Raw genomic sequence first — 18,866 nt, 5'->3', positions numbered from 1 at the left:
TCCAGCCACTAACATGTGACAGAAGAAGATCTGAATAGGCAGCAAATAAAGAGAAGAGTTGATGGCCACACCTCTAATTCCAAATGAGAGTGACTTCACTGTAATGGAGCGGTGGGATGGTAATGCCACAGAGAATCCATGATGAGAAGAGCGGCCAAGAATCATGTCCCTCTTGTTCACCTTAAATCCACTTTGATAAGCTACAACTCTTCTGTTCCATCATTTCAGTCATGTCTGACTCTTCATGATCCCATTTGGAGTATTCTTGGCAAAGGTGCTGACCTTTCCTGCTCTCCAGCTCATTTCACAGATGAGGAGACTGAGCCAAAGTGACTTGTCCAGGGTCACACAGCTCGGAATTGTCTGAGGCCCAAACTTGAACTCAGGTCTTCCCGATGCAGGCCTGACACTCTATCCACTTGTGCCACCTAGCTGCCCACAAGCTGGAGCAGTGGTCTCTATAATAGGGGGTTGGGCCCTGACTCCAACCAGAGGGTGGTAAAATGGCTCACATCCCACCCTTCCCCCGACAGCGAGTCATTAGACTTGTCTCCAACACAGTTGCCCCATCCCTTCCCTCCCAGGACTCTACCCCTCCAGTAGCTCCCAACGTCTCCCATTCTGAGCTTGTGTCGTCCCTACCCCCACAGCCGTATTGGCACATGAGCCACTGGTGAAATACACGCACACAGCACATCCACTTTCTGTTCCTCACATCACCTGATGATTGCAGCAGGTCCCTCTCAGAGGGCCAGCACTCCAGGACAGGGACCAGGAACCTTTTTGTTTTGGTTGGGACAGAGAAAGCCAAATAGGAAGAGTGGGTATGGATGGGTTGAGATCTGTGGCCTAGATCTTATTTTATCCTCTTTTATCTCCCTCCCCACCAAACTCCCCCCACCCCATCAAACATCCACACTCCTCTTGAGGGCACTGCCATCCTTCTAATCACCCAGGTTCCCGGTAACTCTTCCTCTCCTCCCATATCCAATCCATGGCCAAATCTTGTCATTTCTTCCTCCTCTTATTTCGCCTCCCCAAGCCACCCTCCATAGACACACCAGATTTTCCTAAAGCTCAAGGCTGACCTGTCACTTCCTTTCTCAATAAACTCCATTGCCTCCCTAGAATTTCTAGAAATAAATATTCTTTTGCCCTTATTTCATTCTTTTTTCTTTTTTTTGGTACAAGTGGTATAATGTACCTAATTATTGGTATAGTTGTACTTAATATAATTTACAAATGATTAAATATACCCATATTGGGGTTACATAAAAATTTTTGACTGAAGGGGTATGCTATCCAAAAAAAAAAAATGTGGAGACCACAGAACTAGAAACCAGTGGGCTTAGGAGCACCAGAATGCTGGATAGCTTTTGATTTCACTACACCAATAGAGCTCTGACTCCGTGCATGTGAGCCCTCCCCCAGGGGATGACGTTACAACTGTCTGAGCCTGTCCGCTCATTTTTGGCAGCTCTCATCTATGTCCTCCCGTATACCCTTCACTGCCAGTCATCACAACATGCCTGGGACCTTCCCCTAGGCCAGGGGCTCTTCACCTGGAGGTCCATGTTGAACTTTTTTTTCTTCAGTATTTTGATACCTGTACATCATAATAATTGGTTTCCTTTTTAATCCTACATATATTTTATTTTATGCAGTTAAAAACATGATTCCGAAAGGGGTCCATAGGCTGCACCAGATTGCCAGAGGGTCCATGACATTAACACAAAGGTTAAAAACCTCTGAACTAGGAAATGTATGTGTGCTATAACACGTGGGCAGAAGGGCAGCTCCGGACTCTCCACCTGCCAGCGTCTTTCTTGTTTTGTGGCCAGGCCGACGGTCGTGTGGTCTTTGATCTCATCTTTTATACCCATCCTGTTGTGCCCGTCTTGATTGAGCTATACCCAAGGCCTCTGGCCTGCATCTGCCACGTACCTCTCACCTGTACAGTTTAATCCTCTGTAGTCTATGATGTTCCAAACTTCAAAGGCATGGAACACAACAACAAAAACAGACTTGGAAGGAACATCACTTGCTTCTGAGGAGAAGCCCAGGGTCATTCCAAACACAGCCCAGTTTCACGGAGGCAGGCCAGACTGTCTGTTTCCAGTTGTCCCCAGTCTCAGATTCCCTGTGCAGTGGCTCTCATGCCTTCAGCCTCCAGCCTCCGTGACTTTGCACTAGGTGCCCCCATGCCCGCTGTGCCTGATGCCATCTCTCCACTCTCAGGTTCCTCGGCTTTCCCACTCAGCTCAGTACCTGGCGCATAGAAGATACTTAATAAAGCTCGTTCCTTTCCCCCGCTTCTCTGCCCCCACATGCACACTCATGCCATCTGCTTTGCTCTGAATGTATCTTGTATGACCCTAGTTGTCTCCCCCATTAAAATGTGAACTTTGGGGGAGCAGGGGCCATGTTTTTTCTGGGCTTAGCCCAGTGCCTGCCACATAGTAGGCACTTAGTATAATACTTGTCAGCTCACTGAGATGGGGAGGAATTCTCTAGTGGAACTTCATCTGGAAATCCACTATGTGAATCCATTTGACCGTCAGCCTCCTGAGAGCAGGGACGGTCTTTTCCCTCTCCTTGTAACATCTCCAGGGCTCAGCATGGTGGCTGGCATGTTGATGGTACATAATAAATGCAGTCAGCTGACTCACCCATCCTTCTACCCATCATTTCCCAGGGAAAACATCTCTTACTTGTGCAGAAGCAGCATGGGACAGGGAAGAGAACCAGCTCTGACGTCAGGAGCCCTGGGTTCAGATCCTTTGTCTGATATGAACTGTGTGACCTTGGGCAGGTCCCATCACTTCCCTAAGCCTCAGTTTCCTGGTCTGTTGAATGAGGGGTTCAGACCAGGTAGTCTCTGAGATCCTTTCTCACTCCAAACTGTGATCCTCCAGCCTTCTGAGTTGTAAATACTGAGAGAGAAAGTAGCCATCTCTGCCATGGTGCCATTGCCAAGGTTCTGCTAAAAGACAAAGAGAGTGACTGAGAGGAAAATCATAACGGACACCTAGAGCCCTTTGAAGAGTGCCAAGACATGTGTGTGCATTGTAATAGCTCACACGAATTGTCTGCCAAGAGCTTGACACACAATATTTCACCTGGCTCACAACAGACCTGCAAGGCTGGTACCATAAATGCTGGTTACCCCCATTGTAGAGATGAGGAAACTGAGGCAAAAAAAGTCAAATGACTTGTCAGTCACTGTCAGGTCTGGTTTTTCAACCAGGTGTTCCTGACCATGGCCTCAGGACTCCCATGGGCTATACAGCCAACTAGAAACACGCCTGGTTCTTTCCTTTCTCTCTTGGAGGTTGTCCAGCCTCTTGCACCAATTCTAGGTCAAAAATTTTTGCATTTTTAGCCCAGATGGATCCCCTGGAAACCAGCCAATCCAGTTCCATTGTGTGTAATATAGGCTAATCCTGGGTGAGATCATGGAATCTGTCCAAGAACATAGGAAGATCATAGATTTAGGGCTTAGAAGAGTCTTTAAAGGTCAAAGTCAGCAAACATTTATTAATCAGCTGCCAAGGGCCAAGTACTTTATGGAGCCTGAAAAAGAAAGGCAAAAATAGTCCCTGCCTTCAGGGAGTTCTCATTCTTTTTTTATTTTTTTGGAGGGGGAAGAGGGTAATTGGGGTTAAGTGACTTGCCCAAGGTCACACAGCTAGTAAGTGTTAAATGTCTGAGGCCAGATTTGATCTCAGGTCCTCTTGACTCCAGGGCCGGTGCTCTATTCACTGTGCCACCTAGCCACCCTGAGTTCTCATTCCAAAGGAAAAAAAAACAACATATATAACTATGCAAAATAATTAAAACCTTGCGGGCTAATGAGAACACCAAGTGAGATAAAATAGGGAAGGAGAAGAAAAGAAGTCCCAGGACAGAACCTGGGGAGGTGGAGGGCAGAGCCCACCTTTAGGGAGCATGATTAGAATGCAGACCCAGCAGAAGAGACTGAGGAGCAGTCTTTTGGGCAGGAAAAGAGCCAAGAGCAGACAGTGTTCACAAAAACCAAAAGGGGGGAGTGTCTAGGAGTAGAGGGTGAAGTCCAGAGGGAAATCAAGAAGGGTGCCAGCTGAGAAGGGGCTGGGGGCGTAAAGGGGATGTGGTCCAACTTCAGGAAGAATATTGTGACAGCAGAATGGAGGATGGATTGGGGTGGGTGGAGAGAGACCTGAGGCCGGGAGACAAAGCCGGGAAATGAACCTTGGAATGGGCTAGGCATGAATGAGGGAATGAGAAGACCAAGGGAAGTATACAAGAGATCTTGCAAGGATTGGATATGAGAGGTGAGAGGGAGGAGGCGAGATGGACACCTAGGTGGTGATCCTGGGTGAGCAGCAGGATGGTGGTATTCTCAAGGGAAGGAGGGAGTTTAGGAAGATGGGAAGGTCTGAGGGGAAAGATGATGATGATGATGATAAATATAAATATGAAAAATAATTACTCTAATAATATATCATATTATAATTATATATATAATAGCTAACATTTATATAGTATTTACTAGGCGTCAAGCACTGTTCTAAGCACGTTACAGTTATTATCTCATTTGATCCTTACAACAACCCTTAGAGGCAAATGTTATTATCCCCACTTTACGTTTGAGAAACTGAGGCAAACTAGGTGTCACAAGGGATAGAGCACTGGATCTGGAGTCAGGAAGACCTGAATTCAAATCCAGCCTCAGACACTTACTAGCTGTGTGACCCTGGGCAAGTCATTTAACCCAGTTTTCTCATCTGTAAAATGAGCTGGAGAAGGAAACTGCAAACCACTCCAGTGTCTTTGCCAAGAAAACCCCATATGGGTTCGTGAAGAGTCAGACGTGACTGAAAAGACTGAACAACAATAACAATGACAGAGACACACATAGGTTAAGTGACTTGCTCAGGGTCACACAGCCAGTAGGTTGTCCGAGGCTGGGATGTGAACTCAGATCTTCCTGACTCCTGGCACAGCACTGTGTCTGAGTTCAGTTTTGGAAATGCTGCGTTTAAGATGTCTATGGAAAGTACAATTCATTATGTCCAGTAAGGAATTAGAGATATAAGACTATAGGTCAAGAGAGAGGTTAGGGCCAGATAAATAAGTGTGAGAATCATCCACTTACAGATGATAATTGAAACTATGGGCATTGATGAACTCACAAAGTGAAGTAGTATAGAGGGACAAGAGAAGAGGGCCTGGGATAGAGCCTTGGGGGACGCCCCTGGTTAATGGGCGTGACTGGGATAGAGGTCCAGCACAGGAGATGGTATGTGTTGGGCACCGGGCTGGCTACAGGGGCGTAAAGTCCTGTTCTCAAGGAACATTCCGTTTGTTGATGTTTTTATTATTTTGTAAATTTATAAACCAAAAGGCCACCTGTCCAACTCTGATTTCTCTTTTCTCCCTCCTCTCTCTTCCTGTCTCTCTCCTCCCTCTCTCTCCTCTCTCTCCTCTCTCTCTTTCACCTGCTCTCTCTCTTCTCTCTTCTCTCTCTCTCTCTCTCACTCTCTCTCTTTCTCTCTCTCTCCCTTCCTCCAGAATTTTTCCAGAGTTGAAAGAGGACACAAATCTTGACCATTGAGGCTGGCTCCATGTATCCAGAATCTACCACGGGCTCGCCAGCGCGGCTCTCACTACGACAGACAGGCTCTCCAGGCATGATTTACAGGTGACTTTTTTCCTCTCTTTCTGGTAATACGTGGGTAGCTCCCTCCCTTCCCTCATGAAGCTTAAAAGGGTCCCACCTTCCATAAGATACAAACTCCTCCTCCCCTCACTGCTCCATCTTCCAGTTCAAAAAAGGCACTTTTCACTGGGATATTGATTGAGAATATGCAGACATTTTCTCTTTTATTTTCAAAGGGAAGGGATTTTGTGGGGAGAGGCATGGAGGGGGGCAAGGAACAAATAAAAATTATTTTAGGTGAGATCAGATGGTTCCTTCCCTATTTTTCCCCTTTTGAACGGTCTACTTGGGACCACAGACTTTTCATGTGGTCAGAGAAATGGTTCATAACCATCTTTCTTTCTACCATTAACACATAATGGCCTCATGGGCCTTTATCTTTCCTGCTGCCCTTAGGAAATGTGAAAAGATAACCCATGTGAGATGTGGAGCTTAGAAGCTTGTCCTAATTTCCTTGACCCCCTTATTATGGGGCCACTCTCAGATTTAGAATTTTATTTTCTCTCTCCTTTTAAAAAAAATAAATGTTGAAACCAAAATAGAAGATAGTTTAAATGTTTTTCTCAAGTGCCTCTGCCAAAGTCCTACTCTGAGGCCTCATTGTGACATGGAGGTGGTCCTGGGTTCTCAAAGGCCAGGGGAATATAAATTCGGTCTGGTTCTACCATTGCTGAAAGGCTTCAAGAATGGGCCTAGTGATGTATAGACTGTGTCTGCTGTCTGAACACTGGCCCAGCCAAGGATTGAGAGGCTCAGCCACCAACAAGGTGGGCACTAAATGATAAATTCATTCTTTGACCATGACAATCCAGGAAACAAAGGAAAATATAAAATGGCCCTTGGTGCTTTTAACCATAATGGTGACAAAGAGGCAGAAAATGAAGCAAAACTTACTAAGAACCACTGTTTTTAGACTACCTATAAGTATTCATTTAACAGATGGTTCCCTAAATATGAGGTCTTCACCCATTGACCAACAAGCTGATATTCTACTGAAGGAATTGAACCAATATCACCAGAGTGCTTCTCTAATACCCATGGAATGTTAAAAGACCTAGAAAGAAAGTCTCCAATTTGGCAGGTAGATCCATTATAAAAGAACACAAGGTGTCATGGGAAAGAATTACCAGGGGTTAGAAAGTATGGGTGGAAGGGGCGGCTAGTGGTGCAGTGAGTAAAGCGCTGGCCCTGGAGTCAGGAGGACCCGAGTTCGGTTCCGGCCTCAGACACTTAACACCCACACAAAAAAACTAGCCGTGTAACCTTGGGCAAGTTACTTAACCCCAACTGCCCTCCAAAAGGCAAAAAAACAAAAGTATGGGTGGGTGACAGACTCTAACAGGAGAGAGAAAGCCCACATAGATGAGAGCAAGAACCCATCAAAATAGCAAAAGACCCTAAAAATCAGTGTCCTTGTGAAATCCTTGAGTGGTCCAAACCCGATAGAAGCTTCTGAGAATTTTCACGCCAAAGGAAAAAGTCTCCTCCCCATTTAACTTGGAAAACCCCACTTTTTCCCTCAAAGCGGCAAAGAAAAAATACAAATTTGTGTTTTGTTCTGTTCTGTTTCGTCTTGTTTTCTAATGTGCAGACTTAAGCATTGGTTGGGGACTTTTCCCCTCCCTTCTCCTAACTAGCATTCAGTCTGTTCAAAATTGTATTTTGTATTAAAAAGATGAGTGTACCAGGGATAGATTTCTTATTCCCTGGCAAAAGTGTGTGCCTTTTAGTCATACTAGGCAGGCAAGCACTACAGAGATATGCAGAAGCCCAGAGTGAGCCTCTAATTCCATCTGACACTGGGTGGAGCTCTTGTAGAGCTTATCCGGGCCCACTGAGTTGTCTTCCCAAAGAAAAACAGGGTGGACCTTGAAAGTCTGAGATGCTCCAGTCAGTGGCAGAGAGAGGAGAGCCCTGCATGATGATGGTGATAATGGGGATGGTTTCCGTGCTTGACACTCCTTGGTTGTTAATGTCCATTATGGACTGTCTCTCTTTTTCTCTCTCTCTCTCTCTCTTTTCCTTTCTTTTGCTATCGGAAGTACTCGATACGGGAGTCCCAAAAGACAGCTCCAGTTTTACAGGTAACAGAGACCTTTATTTTTTCCTAAGCTAGTAGCTAGTGACAGATAAGGGAGAGGGGTGGGAGGGACCAACATTGTGGATAGATGGTGTGACCATCATGAGATACAGTGGTCCTATGGTTTCAAGTAGGGCACCGCAGAGTCTGCATTAGAATGTGAATTCCTTGGTATGCTCTCATGGCTAGCTTGTTTCTGAGAGCCATCTGCCCATGTGAATAGTCCCCGTTAATGAGTCGATGTCCTGGTGGGATTTTCAGACACCAGGTAGCTATTTCTCCGATAAGCCCTGGGCTATTCTCTGAACCCTCAGAGTTGGAGGGCTGATGTGAATCCAAGGATCTCAGGATTGTAACCAGATGTAGTGATGGAAGGAGTCTAACAGGTCACTGAATCTAACCACCTCATTTTGTTGAAAATTTTTAAATTTACATTTTATAGGAAAATGAAGTTGACATAGGATGTGACTTGCCTAGGGTCACACAGCTAGATCAAATGAAATACAATATGTGGAGTCTTCCACAGACTTTAAAGAGCAATAAAAACACCAGCTAGTGATAGAGACAGTAGAAGTAGTAAATGTCTGGAACTAGATTTGAACCCAGGCCCTCCTGACTCCAAGCCCAGAGAGGAGACTTGTTGAAATTCCCTCCCCATACAAATATCCTCCCAGAGGTTTAACACTGGTGAATTTCCTGGTATCCTTTCATTTTTCATAAAGAAAAAGCCCAGAATCTGTGTGAAAAATGTAAGTATGCCAGGAATCAGACAAGGAAAAAAACTTAACTGTAGGTGTTATATAACATTGCCTTGAGCAGATCCAGAGAAATGTCACTGGATTCTTAGTATATGGAGGACCAGCCTTGAGAGCAGGATGACTGACCTAGGTACAAGGGATATGCTGGCTGTGTGACTTTAGACAATGTGTTTAAACACTCAGTGCCCCCCCAGGGGGGTCATTCAGAGACTGGATGTTACTGATGAGCTGTAGAGATCCAGGTCTGGAAGGTTATCCTGTCTGCCTCCCCACACCAACAACTGTGGGGCATACGGACCCTGATCCTTGGAGTGGGGAAGCTCATGGTTTGGGCATTTGGGGCAAACTCGCCAGGCCACACAGTGAAACCACAGAGTCATAGGCTTTGAGGAAAGCAGAAGCTGCTGAGTAATTGGCAAATCACAAGGGGAGGTATGAGTCCAGAGACCCAGGACCCAGCCCCGACTCTGCCACTGCTGCTAACTGGCACTTGCCCTTTGACTTTGGTACCATGGACAGAACATTGGATCTGGAGGCAGGGGACTGGGTTCAGATCCCACCTGTTGTGACCTTGGCCAAATTGCTTAACTCTCAACTTCCCAGAGGCTGGTTCCTCATCTGTAAAAGCGGGCATTTGGACTTTATTTAACACTCACTGTGTACAAAGCACAGAGGATACAAATACAAGCGAGGATGACCCTGGGCAGGTCATTTCACCCTGTTTGCCTCAGTTTTCTCATCTGTAAAGTGAGCTGGAGAAGGAAATGGCAAGTATGACAGGTCTTACCCTCAGAAATATTACACTCTAATGGGGTAAGACCACATACAAGAAGGGTGGGAAGCAAAAGTACATGTGGCATGGAAATAATCTGGATGTGCAGTGGAGGCAGGGATTGGGTTAAGTTTAGATCAAAGTTGCCCTCTCAGAACCCAGGGTGTTCTCTGGACAGAGCCTAAGGTTCAGGTAAGGAGAAAGCAGAGAGAAGGGCCCCAGGGGGGAGCGTGCAGGCTGTGGAGATAGCCAGGAAGAAGGTCTCTGAGGAGGCCCCTTCCACCTCTCTCCCACGAGCCCAAGAATCATTTCCCTTTCCCAGGCTTCGTTTCTTCCATAGAGCCAGGAAGTTAGACCTAAAGCCCAAATGCAGAATTCTGCGACTGTGTGACTAGCTGTGTGGCCTTCAGTAAATCTTTTTTTTAAGTGACTTTGAGTCTCAGTTTTCTCATTTGTCAAAATGGGGATTGAAAGACCAGCCCACCTAGCACCCTTCCCTACTTCATGGCAAAGCTCCAATGAGGTGATGCTAGGGAATGTTCTCTGAAAATCCAAAAGCATTGTAGAGGGTGGAGATGATCAGAATCACTAGGGATACTAATGGGGGCAGCTAGGTGGTGCCATAGTGCACAAAGAGCTGGGCTTGGAATCCAGAAGACTCATTTTCCCGAGTCCAGCCTCAAACACTTACTAGTTGTGTGACCTTGGGCAAGTCACTTACCCCTGTTTGCTTCAATTTTCACATCTGTAAAACAAGCTAGAGAAGGAAATGACAAACCACTCCAGTATTTTTGCCAAGAAAACCCAAATGGAGTCATGACAAATCAAACATGACTGAGAAAACACTAAAACAACAAAATAACACTCATGGCTTTTGCCTCATTCGCCAGCAGGTGGAGCCACTGAGGAACCTCACTCATTAACATCAGAAACCCGCACCAGTAGTACCAGTGTTCCCTGCTTGATTTTCCATTTTTTCTAGAGTTTCTCCTTCCCTGAAGCCCTATCACTATAGATTTGGCCCGTATCCCTCAGACCTGTGGACCAGTGTCTCTATTTCTAGATTTCAGGGGGTGTTTTGTCTGTGACCACCACAAAAGTTGGGGACCATTGAACTCCAGTAGTGGAGAACCTGTGGCATCAAGACCACATGTGGACCTCTAGGTCCATCGAGTGCAGCCCTTTCACTGAATCCAAACTTCCATCAAAGGGCCACCCTCGAGGACCTAGAGGTCCACATGTGGCCTCAAAGCTGCAGGTTCCCCACCCCTGGGCTAGGCAATCAGAAGACCTGGCCCAGTATTCAGACACCCTTTAAAGGAGACAGTACTTTACAGATGTCCCCCAGTAACATTTATTGGCATTATTGGATACCATTAGAACAGGATCCAAAACTTGACATTTTTAAAAGATTTTTTAACCATTTTTAACACTTCAAAATAGCTGGTTTCCTTTGTGATCCTGTATCTTTGGGGGAGGGGAGACCTTTTGCAATTAAAAATGTGATCCTAAGAAAGGGTCCTTCGACTTCACAAGATACCAGAAGGATCCATCTCACACACACACACGCACACGCACACACGCACACGCACACACACAGACTGAGAACCCCCTGCATCAGAGGCAGTCTGGTATCATGGATGGAGGGCTTGCTTGGAGTCAGGAGAAGAAGACTTGGGTTTGAATCCTACCCCAGGCATATACTAGCTCTGTGACCCTAGATAAGTCGTTTAACATTCCCATGCCTCAGTCTCCTCATCTGTGAAGTATCAGTGACAATAATGCCAGTGACAATGCCCACCTTGGTGACACTCATATGAGTATGTAAGGGACCTCACAAACCCTGGAGCTTTATAGTATGTGCAGGCTGCCTCCGAAGCATCATTGCAGCTTTAAGCCTTGATAGCTTGAAAAAAGTTCTTATTTCATAGCTTAAAGGAAGCTTTGATAGTATAAAGCTGCACTGAGACTTTTGGGATAGCCTGCATTTATAGATGTATATTTGAGTGGGGATGGGGAGGGAGGGAGGGAATGTGTCTGACCTTGTGAGTTCATCTGTGCAGGGGAACTTCCAGTGTGGGAACTCCTTCTGCCAATGCTCATAGGCACCCTGTCTGTAACTTACAGTCTCATAGACTTACCTCAAGGTACTGAGAGGTTAAGGGACTTGCCTGTGGTCACACAGCTAGCATGTACCTGAAGTATTCTTGACTCCCAAGGATGGCTGTCTGTCCACTGGGCTATCTGGCTTCTCTCTGAAGTTCTATAGAAGTGCCCCTTATTAATAATAGCCATTGGGGGGGTGCTGCCGACCTCCTTGCCTGCCAAGAGCCCTCTTCAGGCTTTATTTAGCACCTGGCCCCCAGGTCTGGTCTCTGTGGGCAGGTGGAACTGACCAGACCTGTTGAGGATATAGGCTCACCATCTGTGTTAACAGAGGAGGACGGCATATGATTTGTACTCATCACTGCTTACCCCACACCAAAGTACCTCCTTTGGGTGCTGAGAGCAACCCATCCCCTGCGCCCCCCCCCCCAAATGGGCAGAGCTGTGCTCTAATCTAGGTCTTTTCTTTGCCTTATTCTGGGCAAGCTATGCCAGGGTGCACCATGATAGTGCACATTCACAGGCTTTTAGGAAAGCAGAGGCTGCTGAATAATTTAGCCTCTGTTTACCGAGATGAAAATGCCCTAATAGGACTAATGGATTTGCTGCTACAAAATTCTTCACTCTTGGGGGACCCGTCTCTTTCACCAATTGCTTCTGACGTTCAGCCACGACACTTCCCTGATTGGGGGGAAAGAACACATGCGCAAGATCTTTTCTAGCCTCTGGTGAGCCCCTAATAAACTAGACCTTGTCTTTTTTAATGAGCAAGAGCCCAAGAAAGCAGGTGGGTCCTCTTCTTTAGACCATAGGAATGGAAGTTTGGGATTTGGCAGCTGTCTTAGGTGGGCAGGAAGCTTGGTTCTAATTATCCTTGATGAGCTCAGGTAACCCAGGAGGAAATTTGAGGTTCAGAGATCCCTCTGGCTCCTCGAAAAGTAAGAAGCCCAGCTGACCCTCTGTGTCCTCAAAGGGAAAGAAGATCCCAAAAGGTTAGCAATGCCTCCTGACATAGGGGAAGCAGAGTAAAATGTGTGGGAGTGGAGTGCCGAGGGCAGGAGGGCTGGGGGGACTTCCAGGAGGGCTTGATTTGGCTGCTGAGGGCTGCTTTTCATCCAGCTGTTTCCCTCTCCCTCTCTCCCTCCTATGTCTTAGAGATGTCAGCATCTCCCATGAACCTTGCCCTGGTCTTCACTAACGTGCTTCCTTGCTGGGAGTCTGTCAGTGAGGGCTTATAGCTGCCTGAGAAGTCCTTCTAGGAAAGCCACCCTCCCAGCCAGGACAAAGCAGCTGCTGTGCCTGAGACAAGAAGCGAGCCACTGAGCTGGTGCCATTGTTGGATTTTGTTTTTTCTTTAGCAAAGGACATCTTGCTTTTCGGCTGAATGGACATGCTGCATTTCTGAGCTGCTTTCCCTCCCGGAAAGATAACCGTTCCTTTTGCCGCTTCCCCTGCTTTGCAGAATTTCTATGGGCTTCTTAAGTGACCATCTCCTGTACCATAATGGTTAGGGTGGTTCAGCATAACAGCAGCTCCTTAGTCCCTCACTGTGTGCCTCTGACGGTAACTCTTTGCAAAGGGGCCAAGAATGTAGACTTCCAAGTGTGAGATTTGTCCCAGCAGCCGCTGTCTTCATTAATGTGGTGGTGTGTGAGCCTTTTAGTACCAACTATGTGAGCCATAGCTACAGGGAGAGGAATTCCAAGCCCCCCTGCCTCCCATTCTGCAGACGCACAAGAAGCAGACACTGGAACAGGAGGGAAATTATAAGGGCAAAGGAGCAACAAAGAGATGTTGAGACTGTTTCTTTGGACCAGGGGAAGGTGTTCATTGGTTTTGTCATTTGGTTTTGACTTAGGTTTGCCTGCATCAGGCACAGGCTTTGTTGTGTTACTTTCTTGCTTTGGAAAATGGAGGTAGCCTGGGGTTGAGTCATTGGGGTAATTAATACCCATAGAGGTACTAGGACTTCATGGAGAAAAGGTGGCCTGTTGGTGGGGGCAAAGACAATGAATGATCTTATTATACTAAGAGTACATTGTGAGAATGGTGTTTGTGTTGTACTTCGGCCACTCAAATGCTTCCTCCCTGAGCCTGTGAACAGGACTCACACTCAAGAGTCTCCATGAGTGCAGGTACCATTTTGCCAAGAAAGTAAAATGTCAGGCTGGCAATGGGTTTCTAGCACTCTTATTCTGCCTTCTAGACCAGCAACCCTTTTTAAGTTTCTTCTTTTAAATTGGACTAAATCTACCCATTCGTTTATTTGTTCAGTATTTATTGAGCACTTGCCCTGTGCATGCATTTCCTAGGTACCCCAGAAGAGAGCCTCAGACTATTTCCACATCTTGGATCTCACCTTCCCTTTCACATCCCAGCTTCATCTTTTCTCTCAGTATGTCTTTCGACCCTGATTCCTCCATGCTTGAGTCATTCTTTTTCTCCTTTTCACATCTCCTCTGCCCTATGGCCCCCTTTCCACAAGAACTACAGAAATTCCATTGATCCTAGGTTTAAAAACAGAAAAAGTTATTCTGGTCTGTGCTGTCCATAAGGTGAGCAGATGAAGAACAGAGACCTAAATTCAACTGGCATTTATTATGCTTCTGACATATGTATGAATTCTGGGTATACAAAGACCAAAAAACATATGAATACACACAAAATAGGCTAATTTGAGGAGGGAAAAAACACTAAAACCCAAGCACATCAGGAAGGGCTTCCTGCAGGAGGCGGCATCTGAACTAAGCCTCAGGAAGCCAAGTATTCTGAGTTAGGAGCACATTCCAATCTTGGGTTAGATAAGCCTTTGCAAAGGCACTGGGGGTGGAGGGATGGAAGGAGGACTTGGGGAGCTTGCGAGCTGGAGAGTTCAGCAGGAATATGGCAGGTGGAGGGGAGTAAAGTGAGATCAGGCTGAAGCCATATTGCTCTGGGCGGTATACACCAAGCTGAGGAGTTATGTGTCTGCAGAACTGAATTTTACATTAAAATGAGTATATTGAGCATTAGTCCTTTGCCCTCTCCCTAAATCTGACATCCCCTGAGTTCTAACCTTTCACCTCTTCTCATCATCCCCCTCCCTTCTTTTGCCCCCAAGCCTTATGCACAAGTCATTCTCACTGGAAGGTGTGTGTGCTTCCTGAGAGGAAGGAAAGGTTTTTTTTTTTTTTAAGTTTTTCTGGAGCCTAGTATTTATTTCAAGAAGTAGGGCTGTCCTTTTATGAGCAATGTCTTGAAGGCTAATGGTTATTGATTTCTGTGTGGTTATGTCTGGGTGGGAAAGTGGCACGTCTTAGACATGCCCTGGTTTTCAGGAAAATTACCACCCTCTTCAGCCTTCCTGGCATTCACATGGAGCAGGAGCCCAGGGGTAAACTGAGGGCTCTTGGTTCCCCTTTTTCCATATTTGGGGCTGAGACATGCGCTGCCACCTAAGAAGTGCCTGTTATGTTTTCACAGGTGTTCCTAGAAGATGGAGATTGGAGAGGGAAATGAGAGCTCCAATGCCCAAAACAGCAGAAAGGCCCCCTACTGGGCTACTGGCTTCCTTGCCATGTGACATTCCATCTCCCACTTATGGGCCTTTGTCCCTGTCCCCAATGCCTATAATATTTTCCCTTCTCACATCTGCCTCTTGGGATCTCCAGCTCCCATCAAGGCAACTCCAATGACACCTTTCAGAAAATACCTCACCTGACCCTGGCTCCCACAGGTTGCTAATGCTTCCCCCCTTCCCCAAAGTATTGACCCCAGCTTGTGGTTTCACTGGCATGGTGAGGTCTTGCTTAAGGAGACTCCATCAACGCAGATTGGCACCTTTCTCTGAAACTTACTATCTTAGAGACATTGACTAACTCACTGAGAGGGGAAGTGACTTGCCCAGGGCCATACAGGCACTTCTGTCAAAGGCAGAACTTAAACTCAGGTCTTCCCAACTCTACGGCCAGCTTTCTGTCCATTTTAACAGCCCACCTTTCTCTTTCCCAGTAAAATTACTCTTTATTTATTTTACCTGTATCTGGTATTTGCTTATCTGTGTATATCTTGTAGCCTTCCCATAGATTATAAGCTCCTTGAGGGCAGGGACTGGTTCATGTTGGGATTTCTATCCCCAGCACCTGACATGGTGTCTGGAACACAGATGAACTACTGAGTCCGGTTGGCGCTGCCCTTTGAAAGCAGGAGTCTTGAGTTTCCATCCTAGGTTTGAACTTCTCTTTCAAGCCTTGGTGTATCTTTCTGTTGTCTGTAGAGCCATTTCTACACAAGGCTTTCTCACACAGATGCCTCAGTCTTCCTTGGGACCTTTAACTCAAGCCTAGTTCTCTACCAGTTCTGCTTAAGGCAAGACATCAGTGAAGGGCCCTGCTCGGCTCCGTTCTGGGCTCCCCTTTTCTTTAAAGATGTGGTTCGTAGCTTTTGCTCAGTTTACTATCTCGCCCCTGGGCTGCAATAGGAAGGGCCCTATTTCACAGGTGTTTCTTTAGACTATGTAATTTCGTCCAATTCAACAAGAATGCACTATGTGCCAGATGCTTCTCTAAGTGCTGGGGATACAAACACACATGCGTGCACTCACACACACACATACAAACCACACACAAAAACATACATGTATGCATGCACACAAAAATCACATACACACAAGCCACCCCACAGTCCCTACCTTCCCTGAACTTCTGGAGGAAACATGGAGCACACAATTAATCACGAAATGTATGCAAGGTGATTTCAGGAAGGAGGGAAAGAACACCCGCATTTCAGAGGATCAGGAGAACAAGGCCCGTGGGTCTATAGAGCTTTGGACTGAAGTTTGAACAGAGCCCATGGTTTGGAAGAAATGGCAATGTATTCATGCTAAGTGATGTGGTTTTCTGTGTCCTCTCAGGCAAAACAGCCAGGAGAGCCAGCAAGGCAGTGTTGACCCCTGGTAAGAAAGGGCTGTGGGAAATCTGGGCTCCAAGTGAGGAAAACACCCTCAGAACAAGTGGAGGTGAAGAACTAGGCAGCCATCAATAAAAACGAAGTATAAGCCCCCAAAAGGCCATTCCCTGGCACTTCCTAGCTAGTCTACACTGTCTCTCCAGTCTATCCTTCACCCAATTGCTGAAATAATCTTTCTAAGGCACAGACTTGATTTGAAGTTGGGGGATCAGGTCAGACTCCCAGCTCTTCTGATTATTTCTAACATACTTCAGGCCTCAGTCTCCTCATCTGTAAAATTAGGCAGCTGGATTAGCTTCTGAAGTCCTTTACAGTCTTATTTCCAATGACATTAATGTTGAATTGAATCAGAATGTCATCCGCAACTCCAGCTCCAGATCTCTTGTCTGCCATGTTGACTCCTCCTGTAAGAGCTGATGGATGCCAGATAGCAGGTGCCTGGTCAGACACTCCCTGCCCACCCATGTCCACCTTCCCCAAGTGTTCCTTTGCACAGAAGAACCATATCCTTTTCCTATTCCAGTTAGGACAAACAGCAGGCTGGCCAGGGAGGTGGCTCTGTGCCCCCATCCTGCAGCATTCTGCAGCCCACATTCTGACCCACCCCCTTGCTCTCCAGGCAGAGGTCTTCAGCAGTCAGCAGGAGAGCTGTGGAAGGCACAGAGAAATGGAAAATTCATTGACTGGCTCCTGGTGCCAATTGACACTGCAGAAAAGAGCGCTGGCTTCAGGATGTGATTGCGGCAGCCACCTCTGCCAAGGCTTCACTTCCCTGAATGGCCAAGTTGGGAAGTTTGAAGGCAGAGGAGGGAGGGAAGAGAGTTGACAGCAGTGGAGAAAGGGATTGTCAGCATGATTCAGATATCCAGGGAGCCAGTGACACACTGTCATCTCTTACCTCTATGCCTGTGTACAGGCTGTGCCTTATGCCTGGAATGCCACCTCCCTAGCCCTCTCCTCCACATAAACTGCCTGAGCTCCCATCAAATTCCACCTCACTAGATTTTCCTGATTCTCCCTCTTCCCTGCTTCCCTCATAGAGCATAAGCTACTCAAGAGAAGGAACTGTTCCTTCCTAGCACAGTGCCTGGCATATTGGGAGTGGGAGATTGAATGGAATTAAATTGAAATCTAATGCCCACTAGGATTCTGTTTGACTTGAGGGCAGAGACTTCCATCTTTGTATCTCTAGCACTTAGAAGAGAACTTTGCTTATTTTAGGTGTTTAAGTAAGTTTTCATTGAATCAAATTGATTGACTACTAATTGCATCCCCTTTTCCCTTGGTTGGGACAAGAGAATTGTGTCACTCCATTTACTCCCACCCACCCCACCCTCCCAGGCCAGGGTGCCTTTCTGCATTTGAAGACCTATATCCTCTGGATAGGCTCTTCCAGCAAATCTATGGAGCTTTCATGTTAACACATGCCACTTGGCTTATCAACATATATACCATCATTCCTGGGAGTGAAATTTTCAGTCCATTAAAAAAATGTGCATTCATAAAATGTCATTTCAAAATGGGACTCCTTACAACCTCTTGCATTTTGTATCCTGGGCGTCTTCCTACTTTGCCTGCCTTTAGTTCTAGTTCTGCCTGCAAGGAACTCACAGAGCCTTTCCGTGCTCTCTGATCTCTTTTCAACCTATGAGAGGATCTTTATGGGAAATAAGCCTCAAACCACAGAAGTGAAGTAACTTTATGGGTGCATAGATTCAGAGCTGGAAGTAGCCTTAGAAGCCACTGAATCCAACCCCTTCCTTTTACAGATGAGGGGACAGTCTTGGGGAGGCTCAATCACTTGCCCAGCTAGTATCCGAGGCAGGATTTGGAGCCCTTGCCTTCCCAACTCTAGGTCCATAGTTCTGATCTAGCACATTGGGAGTGGGAGTAGGGGAGGTTAAGATTCTTCTTAACCATGTGTTGCTGTCCAAGCTGAGGGAGTCCTGATTTCCAGTCAGTTATTCATGCACTTACACCAGAGACTGAGCCAAGTGGACAAGTTGCCAGGGTGTGGCCCAGCACTGCAGAGGAAAGAAGGAGTGCTCAGGTTTCCAAAGTATCTTTCCAGCTAATTGAGCTTCCAAGTAAGCCTTCTGAACTGGCTTCCCAGGCAGGAGCCCAGGTGTCTCCTCCTGCTACCTATGGTTCAATTGGCCCAGGTTCTTTTCCAGATTCCCAGGGTCCCCCCTTCAGCTGACCCTGATGAAAGTGATGACTCTGCACCCAAAAAGAAGGCATGACCTCAAAGGTCATGAAAAAAGCAACAGTCAGCCTGGCCAGGAAAAAAGACATTGTGCTAGAGACTGCCTTCCACTTTCTGCACCTCGGCTAGTTTCTCTCCTAGGGCTCCTGGTTCTTTAGCCTATTTTGATACACTTGAATAATTTCCTCATTGACCAGGTGTCTCTGTCTCAAATCTATTCTTCATGAATCTCCTTATCCAAATTATCTGCCTATGACACAGGACTGGCAGTGACTGCCCCCAAACTTGCAGTGGTT

General features: G+C 46.5%; 1 protein-coding gene across 4 annotated transcripts in view; it reads left to right on the top strand.

Moving 5' to 3' along the window:
• Positions 1 to 18,866, top strand: part of KCNAB2 (potassium voltage-gated channel subfamily A regulatory beta subunit 2) — a 202,719-nt gene that overhangs the window by 92,400 nt on the left and 91,453 nt on the right. For 3 of the 4 annotated variants that reach the window (XM_069079381.1, XM_069079382.1, XM_069079383.1), the window contains exons 2-3: positions 5,554 to 5,683; positions 7,744 to 7,785. In XM_069079381.1, the coding sequence (XP_068935482.1) occupies positions 5,607 to 5,683; positions 7,744 to 7,785 (119 nt within the window). In that variant the 5' untranslated portion in view covers positions 5,554 to 5,606. The remainder of the gene's footprint in view (positions 1 to 5,553; positions 5,684 to 7,743; positions 7,786 to 18,866) is intronic. The other variant, XM_069079384.1, reaches the window with a different exon arrangement.

The sequence above is a fragment of the Petaurus breviceps genome, unplaced genomic scaffold (assembly GCF_028583685.1).
Source record: "Petaurus breviceps papuanus isolate PSGF00001 unplaced genomic scaffold, PetGlider_PUasm1.0 91041, whole genome shotgun sequence".
In the NCBI taxonomy this organism is placed as follows: Eukaryota; Metazoa; Chordata; class Mammalia; order Diprotodontia; family Petauridae; genus Petaurus; species Petaurus breviceps.
The sequence above is the reverse complement of the archived record's forward strand: the minus strand, read 5'-3'. Positions and strand labels throughout refer to the sequence as shown.